Below are 17,023 nucleotides of genomic sequence, written 5' to 3'. Positions count from 1 at the left end.
GTCCACTCCTTACAAGCTAGCATATTCTGTGTGTGTTCATCCTTTTCAGTGGTGGAATTACTGGGTAAAATGAAAATCCCAGCTGAGGCACAATGGTCTGATCCTGGCAGCTGGGCAGTGATAATACAGAAGTGAAACACTCATTCTCAAATATGTCCTGGCTATCTAACTACCAGCCCTGGGCATGCTAGGTAGTAAAGGTAACAGCGAAAAATGCTGTTTTTCTTGCTGTACTAACAGATTGGTACATGAAGCGGAGACTGAATTTATAGTGCAGATCTACTGTCCATCTGTTTAAAAAGCCAGGGATTTTTAACATTAAGTCAAAGCATATACAAGGTTTAAAAATGCAGAGCAGGAAATGTTCCCCTGATACCTTTTCTGATAATAAACAAATCTGAAGGAAGATACACACTCGACATAATGATTGTTTGGTACAGGGATTCCTTGTCTTATATATACTGGCTTCTACAGCAATATATCAAGGTAGGAAAAGCAAACTGTTATCACCCCTGCTCTAAGTCACAGTGTCTCTGACAAGGACTCAAGCTAAAACTGTTCAGGAATACAATAAAAATGGAAGAAGAAAGCAGCACGGAAAAACAGCTCCTTGGAATGGGGTGGGGTGGGGTGAGGATTTTAATACCAGTTTTCTTTCTAAGTTTTTTGGGGAAGTCACAATATATTTAAGTCCCTCAGTTCACCAACCAAGTTCACTGGTTTTTTAGAAAGTGCTTTGAGACCTAGGGATTAAAAAAGCCTATTTTAAGAAAGGGTCCAGACAGAATTCCAGTAATTCCTTAGCAAGTGTCAATAACATGGTTTTGATCACTTTGCATAGTTGCTTAAAGGTTTCCGTTGTTTTTGCACCCACTGAAAAAGACATTGTTAACTTCACTCTTCACTGCCTGCTGTTTCGGGCCCTGCCATTTGGGGGACTACTGTTGGATAAAGAACTCGGGATTTTTCTCTTTTTAAGAGTTTCTCTCTCATGTCAAAGGTCAAGTAATTTTTCAGCATACATACTCTAAATTTTAGCTGACAAATTGATTTTGCAAGGGAATTTATTTTATCTTCTGACCATAGCTGACGAAAAGAAGACAAATTTCTTACAGCAACATACTGTGTCTGCTAAACAATCTCTCCACATTCGAGTGGTCACTAAAGAGGCTAGACAGACATAAAAGCAGTACTTCAAATTGACAAAAATAATCCAGAAAGAACCATTGACTTTAAGATCCAGAAAAAAATCAAAGTGAGTCAAAGGAATAATTGCATCGGAGTCCTGATTTGCAGCCGAGAGCCCCAACCCGACTGCAGGTCCCACCCGCAATGTGGAAAGTGGTCGAGCAGCGCCTCCTCCTGTGGGCATGTCTGGTCTAGCTTAAAGTCTGCTCTTGGAGGGCCTGCCCACAGGAAAAGTCTGATTTGTTTTTCCCTTCCATAACCTACCATATTGTCTGGCTCCTCCCTGTGGAGTTTGCTCTCAGTTCTCACGACCTGCAAGCCAGGAAGGGTGCTTAATTAGGAATAACCATTTGGATGTATGTCTTTGGGCACTTGTAGTCAGACAAACCAGCCTTTCGGTTTTGGTGTGTCTTCTGCTCCTGGTTTTGACTGACTTTTCGTCTGGCCTCAGGTAAATCCAGGGTAACTTCAGCTTTTCTTATTTAGATTCTGTGAAAATGTAAATGGACCAAAATTTGATGTACTCTGGAAAATGAGTGTAGCTGTACTTGGCAGTTGCAATAGAATGTTAGCTAAAATAAAATAAAGTATCAATTTGCAGGTGTTAAATAGGGCATTTCCTTAAGATTGCCAGAGACACTGAGTTAATATATCTATTTATACCTGCAGTGCACACCTGGGTTGAGGTCTTTGGAGCCTACTGCTGCAGAAATGAACCTGTCGTGGAACGGGCTTGAACAAGTCTGTCTTATTTAGACCACCATGCTTTTAGAGAAGTAACATGCTGCTTTATTTCTTTACTCTAGAATTACAAGGGTGTTTTTTTTCCCAGGAGGCTCACCTTGCACAGAAGTGGAAGGCTGTTTCTACCTACCACTTTTACCAAGGGTGCTGCTTTGACTTCTCTTGTAGGTCTTTGCTTGTCTGCTGTTACTTTGAATCAGACTATGTCAAAGATGCCACTTCCCTTCCAGCCTGTCCCATGGCCACATGATTAACCAGCAAACACCCTACCAAAATGGCAGTTTCCTGAGATTCTGTACCTTTACTTTCAGCTTTTCTCCAGTGTTGAATCTATCCATGCCTTAACACAAAATACTTCTGCAGTCATCTTGGTCCAAAGTTTACAAGCTGGTCTTTCAGCCTTCGTAAGATCACATTCAAGTGGAAAGGGCCAGAAGCGTATGTGAAAACATACAACAATTTAACTTTCTCCTTTATAATACACATTGTTATGACACAGATAGATAGTTAAAAAGGGGTTCACATAAACTTGGAAGTGGGTCTTTGTGGACCCCACATCACTTTTTCGAGTGTTATCTCTTAATAAAGGGTGTATTATGGCATAGCCTTTTTTCCTCATCCATCCTACCCTTTCCCAGCAGTGCTGTATGCATCCTTTCCTTGGGCAGAATGCAGCATCCCAGGTTTAACATCCATGGTTTTCTGCTGCATCATTGGACAGTCCTGTCCAGAGCACATGCCATCTAACAGCTGTCAGTGTAACTGCCTTTAAATAATGCAAAGCAGGAGTGTCTTATTTGACAGTTCTTCAAAGAGTATAAATTCATGCAGCTTTATTGATATCTACAGAGTTAACCAAGCAATAGAAGGTAACTCGGCACACCATGCATGGTATATTAGAGATGTGAATGATACCTCAAGATTCCAAGCATCACTGTCCATCCTGTAGCAAGAATATCTGTGGGGGGAAAAAAATTAACTCTAAAGGTAACGTTGTCTCCACTATGTTTGAAGAAGATGATTAAAGTTATCTCTCTTCCTATGGTGGGAAGCTAAAGCTTAACTTCTCAGGCACCTTTGACATCATCATTCAATCTTGTAATGATGTCAGCAAAGTCCTTTATCAAAAAAATGAAGTCAGAATTCTCTTAGTTTTAGAAGAAAGAGGAAAGCATTTGGCAGGAAAAAAATCTCACTACGGTTTTGGACTGAACGATCAGTAAAAGGATACAAGCTTTTTATTCTCCATAAATCCTCTCCTTTACTGCCTGGAAAAGAGCATAAAACCAAAATCAGGTGCGGAATTTCCTAGGAAAAACTAAAACTACATTGTTGCAGAGCCAAGAACAAACCGTTGCTAAAATAAATATTACCACTAGATGACAGCAAATACTCGTTTTCTGTGACCTTTTCTGTCCTGCCAGCAGCTCAATTATTAAAAGGTAAAAATAGGCAAAGAAATACTGTGTTAAGTGAGGATCTGGGTTAAATCCCCATTTGGAAACAAATTCTGTTCCCCCTGGAGACAACAGCAGAGTTTTTCATTGAGTAAAACTCACTCACTGGCCTGTAAATTCTTTGTTTCAGCCCAAGCAGGGTGCTGCTTTATAGTCCTAACTTTGAGGAGTTGTCCTCTGAGATATTAGGCTTTCTGATGTTCTTGTTTGCAAACCAGAACTCCAGAAACTGTCAGTTTTGATTTTTTACTCACCTTCCTTCAATTCCTCTAAGGCAGATGCTGATCCCACAGGGATGTTTTCAGGAATAAGCAGCAGAATTTTTACAAAGAAGCAAATAAAAATATTATGCTTAAGAAGATTTGTTTATTCAGGCTATTATTTATAAGAAACCTGATCTAGTTGAAGACATCCTTGCTCATTGCAGGGCAGGGGAGGGACTAGATGATCTTTAAAGTTCCTTTCCAATTCAAACTATTCTATGATTCTATGACTTTATGATTCTATGATTCTATTATTATGACTAGGTCCTTCTGGAAAATACAGTTTTAATGTCATATCAACACAGCCTTTGTTCGGATAACCCCCAATACATTTATGGCAGCCATATCAGTGTAAGTAAGGCATCAGAGTTTCTCAAAAAAAAAGCAACCTTAAACAGATAATACTGAAGTTCAGATTCTAGAGGAAATGGGACTTGACTTCAGCTAACTACCCTTTCTTTGTATTAGGGAAGGAACTGCCACAAAAGGTATCCAAAGAAAGGCTTTTAGAAGAAAAAAAACTGGAGAAGAAGGGCTTATCGTAAGGTAGGCACAGTTTTGGCAACAGGAAGAGTCAGCCACGGAGATGCAACCTTCTCTACTTGTCCTCTGAAAAAAAAAAAAAAGAAAGGTGTTCCTAGCAGGGGGAAGCCAGCCCATAAGGGAATTTATAAACTAGGAAAGTAAAGTTAATTCTTAGGAAAGCAGAACAAATTAACCCAAGCAGATTTGCCTCACACTTAGATTTCTGAAGAATAGTCTTCTAGTAAAACTGAAAGTAAAAATGGGTATTTTTAAAGTTTTTAAAATCAGATTTCCCCCTTTCCCAAAGTCTGCTGTCATATATGAGGCTATCCGTTCCTCAGCCCTGTAAACCAATCAGTTTGACGGCAGCTAAAATAAGGAACTCATGAATATTGACACTCAGATGATTTTAAAAGGTACTGTATAACATATGTGACTTTCCTGGAAAATATTGTAGAGGAAAATATGGAAATATGTAAGCAAAATAAATTTGAAACCTCAAGGACTTCAATCCATGAAACACAGAAATACTTCAGAATCAGCAATGAATGTGGGCAGACATTGCTTATAAAATAGGGTGACACAGTGTGGGATGGAGCAAGGGCAGAAGAAAACGCTGGAGGCAAAAATGCCAACTGCCTCCAAGTGCTAGCACAACATTTAGAGAGATATGCTGATACTGGCCCTAGCTAACTCCCTAAAAAGCAAGAGAGGCAGCTGTGCTGCAGAAATTCCTAAACTCTGCTGGCTACTGTCCTTGGCTGAGGCTCACTGCCCGAGGAAGGGAAAAGCCCTATGCTGGCAATGGGATGACTGGTCTTTTTACTCCATGCAAAATCCACATTCTGCATGAGATGTTGTGGATGTTATTATCCAGTAAAACTGGATGTTAGTAACACTGAACATTACTGTAACAGGTATTGCCCCCCTTGACTGCTGGAGAAATAATTTTTTGCAGTATTTAATGATGTAAGTCAAAGAGAATAAATGCAAAACCCATGGTTTTACAACTTGATTTGTAATTCTCTGCTGCTTCTCTTGCACTTGAGGTTCCTAAACTGGTTTACACGATGAGTAATCCAACAACAACAGGAAGCAATTCCTAACTGATGGGCAGTTCACATTAGACTCAGGACTTTAAATGTGTCCTTGGGAAACACTCAGCCTCACAGCACACAGCAACACAATCTCTTCCTCTACCAAAGGACTTGGGATGCCAGGAACAGCTCTTGCAACAAGAAACTCCCTATTCCCAAGCCACACAGCTGTGTTCTGGCCTTCACCAAAAAATATCTGACTGCCACTACTGCACAGCAATTGGCACATCACCTGAATGATAAACACTAATTTGTAATGGACAAAGATTTATCTGACCGGTCAGCTGATGGTGGGTGAAATACAGGGACAGTCTCCTTCCTCTTCTGGTGAAGGAACAAGTTGCTTTACTGGAAAATGTAGTGCAACTACAAGACTTCAGGAATTAATGAAACTGTCACACATTTTTATGTTCAGAAAGTCTGAGAGTCCATTTTAAATAAGTACAGAAAAAGTGCAAGTGCTTTCTTTTCCCTGCCATGTGCCATCCCTTGTGTACCCACAAGTCTTACAGCTTAGTTAAAGGTTTGCATATGGAAAAGGCTTAGATCCTGGGAGACAGCATAAGGTACAGACAGAAATTTGTTAGGTATCTGTCTTATCCAGACCTGGGATCTTGGAGCAAGTGTGAAATATGTGCAGGGCATGCATCTCACATGTGCAACAGGAGAAGGGAGAGGGAGATGTGCCTGTGGGAGAGTGCTGTGTGCTCTGGAAGGAAAGAAAGAAGCAGATATGGAAGGTAACACAGCATGTAAAATGCAGTGCACCTAGGTGTAGAAGAGAGCAGGTGCTTACAACCAGCACTGCATCCTGGTGTCACAGCCGATGGCTGGCCATGGAGGGATCACTGTTACCAGCTACTCCAACAGGCCCCAGGTACACGGCTGAGGGGAACGCTCCGCACTTGCAGATGGACCCCTTGCTCACGTCTGCCACCACAGACATCCCGGGATGGGCAGACCCCAAGTGCTAACCCGTGGCAATGCCGTGTGCCCCAGAGCCCAGAGTAAGAGCAGTGTTCTGCTTGCTTCACCGTTAAATGAAATGGCAGGCTCCGAGGTAAAGTTTGGGACTGTGCTGCTGCAGTGCCCCCCACACTCTGCCCTGGTTAACTTGCCCTGCGGGGAAAAAAAAACCCTCCAGGCAAAGTGCCTGACCAACACAGCCAGGTTAGGTGGAAATACTGGGATACCAGGTTAGCAAGGAGGTAATGCATGGTGTGCCAGCTGAATGCTGAGACAGCCCCAGGAGAAACCAGGGAATTGGAGAGGAGGAGAGGAGGACCCACCATCTCCCTCCGCATCCCACAATCAGGGGGTATCAGCCCCGGCAGCTGAACACCCCAGCGGTTGAAGTGCAGGGGGGAGCCAGCACCACCCGCAGCCAGAGCAGGGTATGGGCCAAATTAATGTGCTGCAGTGGGTGGACCTTACGCCCCTTGTTATTGGGCAAAATCAGTATTCTCAGAATGGGTACTGTGAAAGGACAATCTTGGGTAGCTAGCTGGGGTAAATAGGAAATCGGTAGTCCTCCCGTTACAGTAAAGACAATTTGCCACATGATTAAGCCTACAAATATACTACAGATAGCCCCACCCCTGCCTAATAGTTAATATTTTCCATTAATATTCATCAGTATAAGCTACTTGCTCCTGCTATAAAACGTGTGAGAGAATTAATCAAACAAACCCAGCAACAGGGTATTATAGAAAAAAAAGAAACATTCACCATATAACAGCCTAGGATGGCCTGTTAAAAAAACTTTTTATTATCAGGGTTGATATACCTATCTACAGGGCCCGTCCTCTCTACCCGCTCCTTTACACTACTGGAGATCAACGGAGATGATGGCAACAAGAAGGGCAATGTAAAAAGGATTGCCGTACTACTGCTGGCTGTAAATCCTGGCCAGTACCCCTCTGGGAAAGTGCTGCTGGTTGTGTGGGCAGGGCTGCTGCGCTGGGCCGCTCACTGGAGGAAGGGGAATCAGGGTCTGTGCGCCCACTGCTGAAAATTTTAACTGGTTTCCCCTGGGGCAGCACAGAAAACTACCGTGCATCTGTCCAGGGAAAACACTGGGAAAGGATTTGTGCTATAGCGCAATCTGGGAACATATCCATAGGAGATGTACATGCCCACAGGTGGGAAAAAAAACTAAAACCAACTAAAAACCCACCTTGGCAGAAAGTGATATCAGATGATCAATGGTTTGGCTGAAACAAATGGTGGGGCAGCATGGCTAGGAAGGGGCTGCCTGGATGCCAGTCTGCTGCTTCTCCCCCACTCCAAGAAACACCCTCTGTCAACAGGGCACAGTTTGAGAATAAAGAAGTGCAACCCTGGTTGGCTGGGACAGAGTGCATGGATTTTCCACCTGTGGTGGAAAGGGGACAACAGCGGGAGGGACCCTAGTCCCACCTCCCATTGTGGATCGCACCATGGGGAGTCATACGTCAGCTAAACCTGTGGCAAACCCCTGTGAGAAGTCCCATACAAAGGGTTCATGTTAAAAGCAGTACAAAATCCTGTTAAAGCTGAGGTAAACCCCCCCTGAAGCTCTAGAGCTGAAGCTGTGGTTAAACATGCAACTTGGGGTCCACCAGGTGACCCTTGTTTCACAACAGGAATGTGCAAGGTGCTGCTGACGTTACACCCTGAGACCTCCAAGTCTTATGTCCAAGCTTTATTGTCTTGCAGGAAAATGTGGAGCTACCTGACCCCTGTGGGAACATTGGTGGTTGGGGTATAGCCCTGCAACCAGACTCCTGTGGGTTCACCTTGCCCTTGGAGCACCTCAGGTATTGAAAATTAACCGCTACCCAACTTCACAGCCACAGTTAGACTCTGATCTGCTACCAGTGTCTGGCAACATGTCTGTGGTAATGAGACATGAGTATATGACAATGGTTTGGTGGCAGAGTATCCACTTCCAATACTATTTGCTTCAAAGGCAATATAAATTTTGGACCTGGCAGCATTTGCCATTGTAATGTGCTGTGGTTTTGACCAAACTACCAAAAGAGTTGTTAGTTAACCTCTCACACGACTGAGCAGGAGGTGTCTTATTTTGCACCATTTAAAACCTCAGTAGTGATTGAAGTAATCTTCAACATCATAGGATCACGGAATCATAAATTCACAGAAGAATAGTTTGGGTTGGAAGGGACCTTCAAAGGTCATCTAGTCCAAACCCCCAATATGCTACATATATACCATATATGCTATATAACTCTCTCAAACTAAGTAACAAGGTTACTCAACATCTGTCTGAAATTAGAAAATGCTTAGGGGAATGAGAAATAAAAATGATATATGGTAGTATTACACTGATTCAGTTAGCGAGGTGGAAACCACCCTTATTCAGCATCATCAGTACGATGGCTGGTCACCAAAAACTACCAATGTACTGCAATGGATGTTATACCTATGTTAATAATCATTGTATTGTTATCTGTAGTAAGTTTATTATTGATTTGTTATCTTAAAACTCAAATAGTACATATGAATGAAAAATTAATTCAAGTTAAATCACACACTAAACTATTGTAAATTGCCATGTTTTCCATTATACACATGCTTACTCTCACAGTGCACAGGCAAGAGCGCTGGTCATTCACATGGCGAATTAATGAATGAAGCTCACAGTGCAAAAATGGTTAACAATGGTTAAATGTTGATTTGAGCCAAGGGACCGATCGAGGGATCAGTGAGCTCCTGCAAAGGCAGAAGGGCCAGGTAAGGGGCACTCAGGGGCTGGACAGGGGCTCCATGCCCATGCTCATGAAGCCTCGGGAAGAGCAGGTGAGTGACCAGCCATGGCTGTTGCAAAGGAAGCTGAACTTAGCTCTATGTAAGGGACCTGTAGCTGGTCAGAGACTACTGGACTTACACTGATAGTTTGCCTTATTTTTAAATCTACCTCTTCTAAAAAGTATGTTGTCAAAGTACGTGGAAAGTCTCACCCGCCAAGGAGGTATGTTTCATCCGCAAGCATGCATTAGCACGGGACTTCCCTTAACCTGCCAGGCAATTAGTTGAAAGTCAGCTTCCAAGGCAGCATGAAGCACTAATTATCCAGGGACTGCCACAAGTGTTGTTTGGTGTCTACCCTGGTAACCTGAACCAGTCCTTTCACTTTGACAAACTCCATACCACAGATACTCTTAAACCATGCAACAGGATTTAAAAGATTTTGAATTTTGCAGTGCTTATCCTGAATTGGATACTGTGACTATAATGGGGGTTTTGTATGGGGGAACTTGTATCTAAAAAAATTGTCTTGCTGCAACAGAATGGATGACCATAGACACAGTGCAGAACAATACTGTGAATACATGATCCCTGAACATGCCAAAATTTCTCTTTCAGATTTATTTTACCTTATTTATAGTAAAAAATATAGAATCAGTACTATGAAATTAATTTTAAAAATTACTGAATTGATAGGCAAAAAACTTGACAGGGAAAAGAAAGAAAAATCAGTTTCTCAGGTCAAAAAAACACAGATATATGATACCTGATCTGACTTTCCTGCATGTTACAGTAAAACAACCTCTCATATGTTATCCAGTAGCTTCAGGAATATGATACCAAGGAATATGAACCACAAAGTGTATTCTACAAGGATATCTTACTTTGATTTAAATTAAGGACCTCAGGTATCTGAGACTCCAGGTTGCTTCAAACGGTTAAATACCTGAAAGAAAACTTCAGCTTTCCTCTGCTCTGAATGTATCTAGATCCAGCTATAGTCTTCAGTTCTGGTTGTGACTTCTACTGGACTACGAACACTTTAATCTGTGAAAAGGCTTTCACAGTGGTGATTAAAATGACTGACAAATGATGCGGGGCGGGGGGGGGGGAAGCATAGCAGTAGAAGGGAAAAGCAAACTAAACATAGAAAGCACAGTTAAAGGTTACTTCTAGAGCTGTGAATTCATCTCAGCTCCTAGCAGAAAAAATAGAGACCAGAAATGTCCACTTCTCAAGGGGTGAAAAATTCTCATTTCTTCAGCAAATTGAAGAGTTTTCTAAAGCATATTTTAGCATGAACAGAGAGGAAGAATTTTAATCGACTTTCACATGTTCCTTTTGAGAAGTCTGTTTAATTTTTTGTGCTCTCTTCTTACAAACAGGGGTTCCAGAACAAGATAGTTTTAAAAAATGGCACCTGCTAACAATGCCACTAAAAGAATGATGCAGTTGCAGTGAATTAAGCTATTGTAATGTAGACCCCCTTTCAGCTAGCATGGTTGAAAATATTATCTTTCCCAGCCATGTGTTACACAGTTCATCAGCTGAGGTTAATGCTCTTATCAGAGCATTATGCAAACGTGATCTTCTTCAGTGCAGTGTCACACCAGTCTGATGTTCAGGACAACCTGACCTAACTGGTTTGACCTGGCACTGAAATGGTTTAGGCAGCGCTGACTGGAGCCCTTCTGCAGAGAAGGTGGGCATCTCCAGGAGAGGAGCAGTAACTGCTCACACTCTTGACAGCTTTTTTTAAAAAAAGCTCCCTAAGTGACTACATCAGTGCATCCTAAGAAAATGTGCTGAAAGAAAGGGGGAAGAAGGGTCAGCTGGGAGAAAAGGGCGAGGAAGGACCAACTGGGAGACCCAGTGGTGCAGGAGGCCAGCCCTTCCGCCCGCAGGCTGCTCTGCTCTGCCCTGCCGCTACTCACAGGGTTTAGCTGTACAACAACCAGGCCCCTTCACCCTGTTATAATGTTATAATGGTGTTATGTTGTTATACATTGTTAGCAGCTAGTTGTAGTGTTGGGTTTTTTAAAAAAACTTTCTCCATAAGGAAAGATTCGATGCTGTGATTCTGAGCAACCTGTTGTGAATAAAAACAAACTTCTGCACTGGACAAACCATAGAGAACCATAGTCTTTCCTGTTGCATTTAACTGAAAATGAAATTATAAAAATACCAATATCTTAGTAAATTTAAGAGTATAAAAATCATTATTAGCTGCTCATTCCTATTAAAAAGAAGTTTCAAACAAGAACAGTACAGAGAAAGTAATAAAGAAACCAATTAACAAACTAACTGTGCTTGTAGATGAACAGATTGAAATGATTAAATTGAAACAGATGCAACAGGCAACAGATAGATATCCTGTTAAGACAGCAATGTGTGACTGGTAGATATTTCAGACTACATGAGTGAGGACAGTAACATCACTGGGAATTGCCATTATGCTCGAAGACTGGAAACAGTACAATAAAACTACACTTCAGACCAATAATTATAAGTAAATAGAAGTGGCAAGTGTTTTACTCAACTCTTAACAAGCAATACATGTCCTAGACTGCTTGATGCTTGATCTGTTACAGCTGAGTTCTTTTCCCAGAATTTCCATGGATGTCTGTGGATGCAGGACTGAGACCAAGCTGCACTGGAGCCCTGACGGCTGCCTCTGTGAATGAAGCTGCTGGCCCTAACCAGACTTGGAATTCCTCTTTGCTCCGTTTGCCCGCATGTCTATGCCCGGAAGAACAGAAGGACCGTATGCAGGGCACTGGGATGGGAACATAACCATGTCGTCTTGCAGTATGGCACTGCCACTGCCAGTAACAGGCCATAAGCTTCGTACTGAGTGTGCAGGGCCTCAGGGCTGAGGTTTGTCACCCCTGGTCTGGCTGGTCTTTTCTTGACCTACCCACAGCTTCATGTTATTTGGTTTACTTACGACAGCAGTTTCTCTAACTGACCAGGTGTCTATTGCTAATTTGTTTTCCTTTTTTGTCCTTGCATGTTACAACCGTAGGTTTTTATAGCTAGCAGTAACAAGCCGCCATTCTGTGTAGAATGAGATACCTATGGCTGTAAAATAATGACGCAGCATAGAGAAACACATGCTTGATACTACAATGTCAGCGGTCTTGGTAAGTGGAGACAAGGATGTGGTGTAGAGGAGAACAGGCATGGGGTGGTAAGACACGGGGCGCAGGCTTAGCACTGGGACCCCACTGCTATAAACAATTCACCCATGGTCAGTTAAAACAATGCAGACTCAGACCTGGATAAAACTGCGTTTAAGTGTAAAAAAAGAGAACAAATGCATGGTACCCAGGATTTCTAAATGTATATAGTAAATTGGGATGCAATGTGGAGCTGCAGAACCATGAAGGAAGAGAAAAGCGTGGTAGCAAACATACAAAAATGATGCTCAAGTGGGTCCGAAAGGGAGGAAGAAGAACCAACGGACACTGCTCGGGCGGGCGCTCCCGGTAGCAGGGGAAGTGGCCGGGGTGGAGGTGCGGATACCGCCGCTGTGGTCTCTGCATGGCGGACCAGCTGGTGAGGACGGTGGAGGAGCAGGGTGGCTCATGGGGACAGCGGGCCGCTGGGACCCCAGACCGACCCGTCCTGTCCCCTCCAGCCACATCCTGCCCATGGGGGACGGGACAGGGATGACAGCCCGCCCTGGTGTGGTGGGAGGGTGGGGATGGAGGTCTTTATACTTGAGGATTAGAAAGTAAGAATCTAGTGAAAAAATAGCAAATTCAGAACTGCTTACATTTTAAAGGGCATAATAAAACAGAAAAATTAAACCTCATCCACCTCCCTGGGTAATTCCTGAAGATTAAACATGACTGATGATATAAACAAATGGTATGATGGGTTAATGCAAGCAGATCATTTCTGTCATTTTCAAGTTTAACAGAGCCTATAAAACCAAGTGGAAAGTAGAATACAGTGGAAAAAATGCTGTTTTGGGAAGGTGATTTCTGTAGACGCTTGATGGTCACGAGGGCGCAGAGGTGATCAAATCATTGCAATATGCTTCTAGGAAAGAAACTCCTCTGCCTCTGCTAGGGAAGAAAGTGCGTGGGTTTTGTTGACGAGATTGATCCTGAGCGTGTGCCTAGGGCTTAGTGTGTCTTGGAGGTGGGGAGTGAAGCGTTGCTATCCTGGGAGTTATTTTGGCTTTGAAGCAGGCCCAGGTGCGGATGGCTGCCCCACAGCCATGACAGCCACCACTTCCTCACAAGAAGGTGCAGCTCGCTCCCCCCTGTGCCCCTCCTGGGACCTATATGGGGAGAAATGCTAATGGCTTTCCTGGCCAGACCCCTCCTCGCCCCACCCTGAGCATCCCTCAGCCACCCCACCGCCCATGCCACCGCCATCCCAGGACAGGGCTGAGTGGTGTCCACCTGCTCCCTACAGCCTCCAGCCCCACCTCACTTTAGCCCAGTTCCGGTTCCTTGGAGAAAGCCATCCTTGATGTAACTGCCAGTAACAAAAATACTGAAAGCATCCAGCAATCAGTTCGCTAAGAGCAGGTTTTACTGCAGCTCTGTCATGTACCTTTCTTCCTCTTTTCATTTTCACATGATGTCCCCATGCTGGGCGTATAACAGACCAGGAAAAGACAAATAAATATCCAAGAATAAAACCCAGCAATCTTCTTGGGAGAAGAGGATGAAGAGCTGGCCCTTGACTGGCTGTGTTACCAGTGTCATTATGCATGAAGAGAACAGAGAAAGACAACACAGAGTCATCATCCTGACAGCCAGCAAGGATGGAGACGTGCATATTCTCACCCTGCCCAGGAGCTGCTTGCTCTCCATCCCAGGGACTCCCTGGAAATATGCAGGCAGTTTACAGGAGACAAGGAGACAAAGCTGTGCACACTGACTAAAGCTCCTCTGACACTACCACTGCGAGCAGTGCAGGGAAAGTCCTACGCAGGAAGAATGAGTAATAGCAAGATGAGCGATACAGATTCCCAGCTCCAGAGATGCCCCATTACAGCAACAAAAAAACACCCCAGTATATTGACAGTCATTGTGGGAATTTTGGAGTATGTGGTTGGTGAGCAAATATAAAAAATAAGCACCTAAAATATGACAGTGTGTAAGCCATCCATGGCTTGTTCCCTTGTGACTCGTGGTTGAAGGTCTTATTAAATGCCTGAACTTTTTTTTCAAATGGAAAATGAATGATCAGTTGGGCACTTCATGCTTCTAAAGATAACAGAGTTCTTCAATTACCTGAGGCATTTATAAGCTAGAAGGTATTTGATCACTTTATGATGAATGGAAGTAATAAGCAGCAACAAATACAAATGTATTATCCACAATTTTACATTTACATGATGTTTGTAACTCAATCCATAAAACACTGATGGCAATCACTTTCATGCAGGACTAAGTGTCATTTATGCAATCCAAAACATGTATCAGTGAGAAAATATGTATTAGTCTTCAAAATGAAGAGATGCAATTGCTAAGGGAAACTGCCAGTGTTGCTCAACAATATACCCACCTCACTCAAATGCCACCAATGCTCCGCTAAACAGAAAGCAACATTTTAAGTAGACTGTTCCTTCTTTTTACCTTGCTTTAGTTTACAGAAACAGTTAATTTCTGGAAACTTCTTCAAGCTATCTAAAACAATTTATGATGTGAGGAATGAAGTCATGTCTCCTAATGTATCCACTGGGAGACTGAAGAGCTCTATCTTATTGGACACGTGACTTCACATATTAATCAAACAAGACGCCAGCTCCCGGCAGTGAAAGATGAACAATGCCTCCTTGCTCAGCTCTTTGGAAACAAACTCCAAAGTAATTTTTTTTAGTAGAAGCAAAAAGAAATTCTTTAAGACAGCTGATAAGGGAATGGACTTATTTCTTTGTTTGTTTTGGTTTTTGTTTTTTTTTAAGTTTGATGCACCTTTTATCCTAAAGCAAATGTTAGCTATGTGACAAGTAACACACCACTGATACTGAAAACAAATGTCTACTTATCCAGACACATCAGCAAGCATCCAGGTAGCACTGTAGCCAAAAGTCCATTCTTCAGAGTATCTGCTGCATGTCCTAGAATTATGTTTTGAAACATTTTTAATTCCACCTTATCTTCTTGCATTCACTTATTTCGCATTCACCCATTTCGCATTCACCCAGCCATAGTCAACATATCCCTCTAAAGCTAAGAGGTGAACCGGAGAAGGTACAGGGCAAGAAGTTCAACTCTAAAGTGTAAAAGTAATGAGCACAGAGATAAAAGCTTCAAACTAAGTTTTCAAAACAGCACCCAAAAGCAGTGTCAGAGAACCCCATAACAAATCACAGGGCAGCCTACACAACACAGTGAAAATGTGCTGTCCTTGGTCCGCCAAATCCTGAACTGGCAGGGTCAAGGCCTAGCAGATCTGTGAGGCCAGCTACATCTTCCAACACTCAGGCTACGTGACTCAACGTTGCATTCATAGCTATTATGCAGATAGTATATATTCCATGTGGTCTCAAGCCTCTGCTATCTATGTATTTTTAGTTTCATTTATACAACAGGTTTAGCAGTACCTGGGACGGATGTATACATTAAAAAATCACAAAACAAGTGGAAAGAGATGGAAGACAGTTTAATAGTAAACACTAAATACTTTTTACTGTGATTACATCTCTGGCAATAATCACTGTTGCTTCATTTCCAGTAGTAAAAGAGAGTTAGCTGGAGAAAGCACTAGGCTTCAAACCTGTTTACCATATTCCTACTGTAATACTTCACGTACAGCATAAACAACAGCTTTTTGCCTGTCTGTGCTTCTGCACAGGTAAACGGTGTCACTGAGATAATGTAAGCTAAATCCAAAAGGGCAGAATTCTTTGTGTTTGATTCTAGACATAAAAGCTAATTTTTAAGCAGTATATCAGCTGGGATTCTTAGGAGGATTTCAGGGATTAACTGTTGTGTAAACTGCAAGAGGAAAAAGAAACTACTATACTGCATGTCATTCGGTCTCTCTGTCATAAAAAGTTTGCAGGGTTAAGCACAGATATTTAATCTTTTTTGTAGTTTGATGTCAACTGATTCCTTGTTTCTCTCTCACAGTAGCTATGAATACTTCTTTGATGGTCTCCTTATCCAAGTTCCTGCCTGTAACGAGAACAGTGTATTTTAGAGCGTATCACAAAAAATGCATGCAAGTAGCAACCTGCCAGTCTTCTCAGCAAAGAAAATGTTTATTACACCAATGAGTGAAACCAGCAATATTAAAATTAAACTGCAGGTAACAAGATAACTTCAGATTTTACAGGCAACAACAGACTTCAAGCTGTACAGGTAGGGGAAAGGAGGAAAAATTATGGGTTTTGGTCATAAAAACACTTTGCAAAGCAGAGAGTAACAAGTAGGAAATAGAAATGCACAACCTGAGCATTACAAGCTTTTCAGAAACAAATTTTATACGTTTTAATGGCTATAATCACCTTCCTTACAGTTACTGAATATTTGATCAAACATTTAAACCATTCCCATCACCATATTTATTATGGATTTTAAAAATAACATTAAATATGCCAAAATAATTTATGAATACTTAGTATTTTATTTTAATGTCACTAAAAGGGATAGTATAGATTCCCCTGCGCTGGAATATAAAACCACAGGAGGTCTTGATGGATAAACCTTTGACTGAAGGTTATGCTGAACATACTCACTGCTATTACTCTGGCCAGTTTAGGCCGGTTGCTTCTCACTGGGCAAGTCACAGGACTGCCTGCTGAAAGAACAGCTTCTTAAAAGTCAAACAGGGAGATACACTATTTCCTCTTACCAATTAGGACCAATCTATTTGTTCTCTTTTCGTCTTCTTTCCAGGCTACTGCAGTCTCTTCCAGATCATAGAGCTCATGGACACCTTGGACTATCACCTGATGAGATTTGCCTTGAATAGATACCAGTCCCTTACCAGAAAAATAACTGTTAGGATATATAACAAACCTTTAGAA

At 42.3% G+C, this 17,023-nt stretch overlaps 1 protein-coding gene across 7 annotated transcripts in view; it reads right to left on the bottom strand.

The window, feature by feature from the left end:
• Positions 1-15,633: 15,633 nt before the first annotated feature.
• The window catches only part of LOC115336657 (COBW domain-containing protein 1-like), a 30,372-nt gene continuing 28,982 nt past the window's right edge, over positions 15,634-17,023 (bottom strand). For 5 of the 7 annotated variants that reach the window (XM_030004014.1, XM_030004016.1, XM_030004017.1 and 2 more), the window contains 2 exons: positions 16,849-16,978; positions 15,634-16,169 (listed from right to left, as the gene is read on the bottom strand). In XM_030004014.1, coding sequence (XP_029859874.1) covers positions 16,096-16,169; positions 16,849-16,978 — 204 coding nt within the window. In that variant the 3' untranslated portion in view covers positions 15,634-16,095. Of the gene's footprint in view, positions 16,170-16,848; positions 16,995-17,023 lie in introns of those variants that run through there. The other 2 variants (XM_030004015.1, XM_030004018.1) reach the window with 2 other exon arrangements.

This window comes from Aquila chrysaetos, chromosome Z, assembly GCF_900496995.4.
Source record: "Aquila chrysaetos chrysaetos chromosome Z, bAquChr1.4, whole genome shotgun sequence".
In the NCBI taxonomy this organism is placed as follows: domain Eukaryota; kingdom Metazoa; phylum Chordata; class Aves; order Accipitriformes; family Accipitridae; genus Aquila; species Aquila chrysaetos.
Note: the sequence above shows the minus strand (reverse complement) of the source record. Positions and strands in the feature narration are given on the sequence as shown.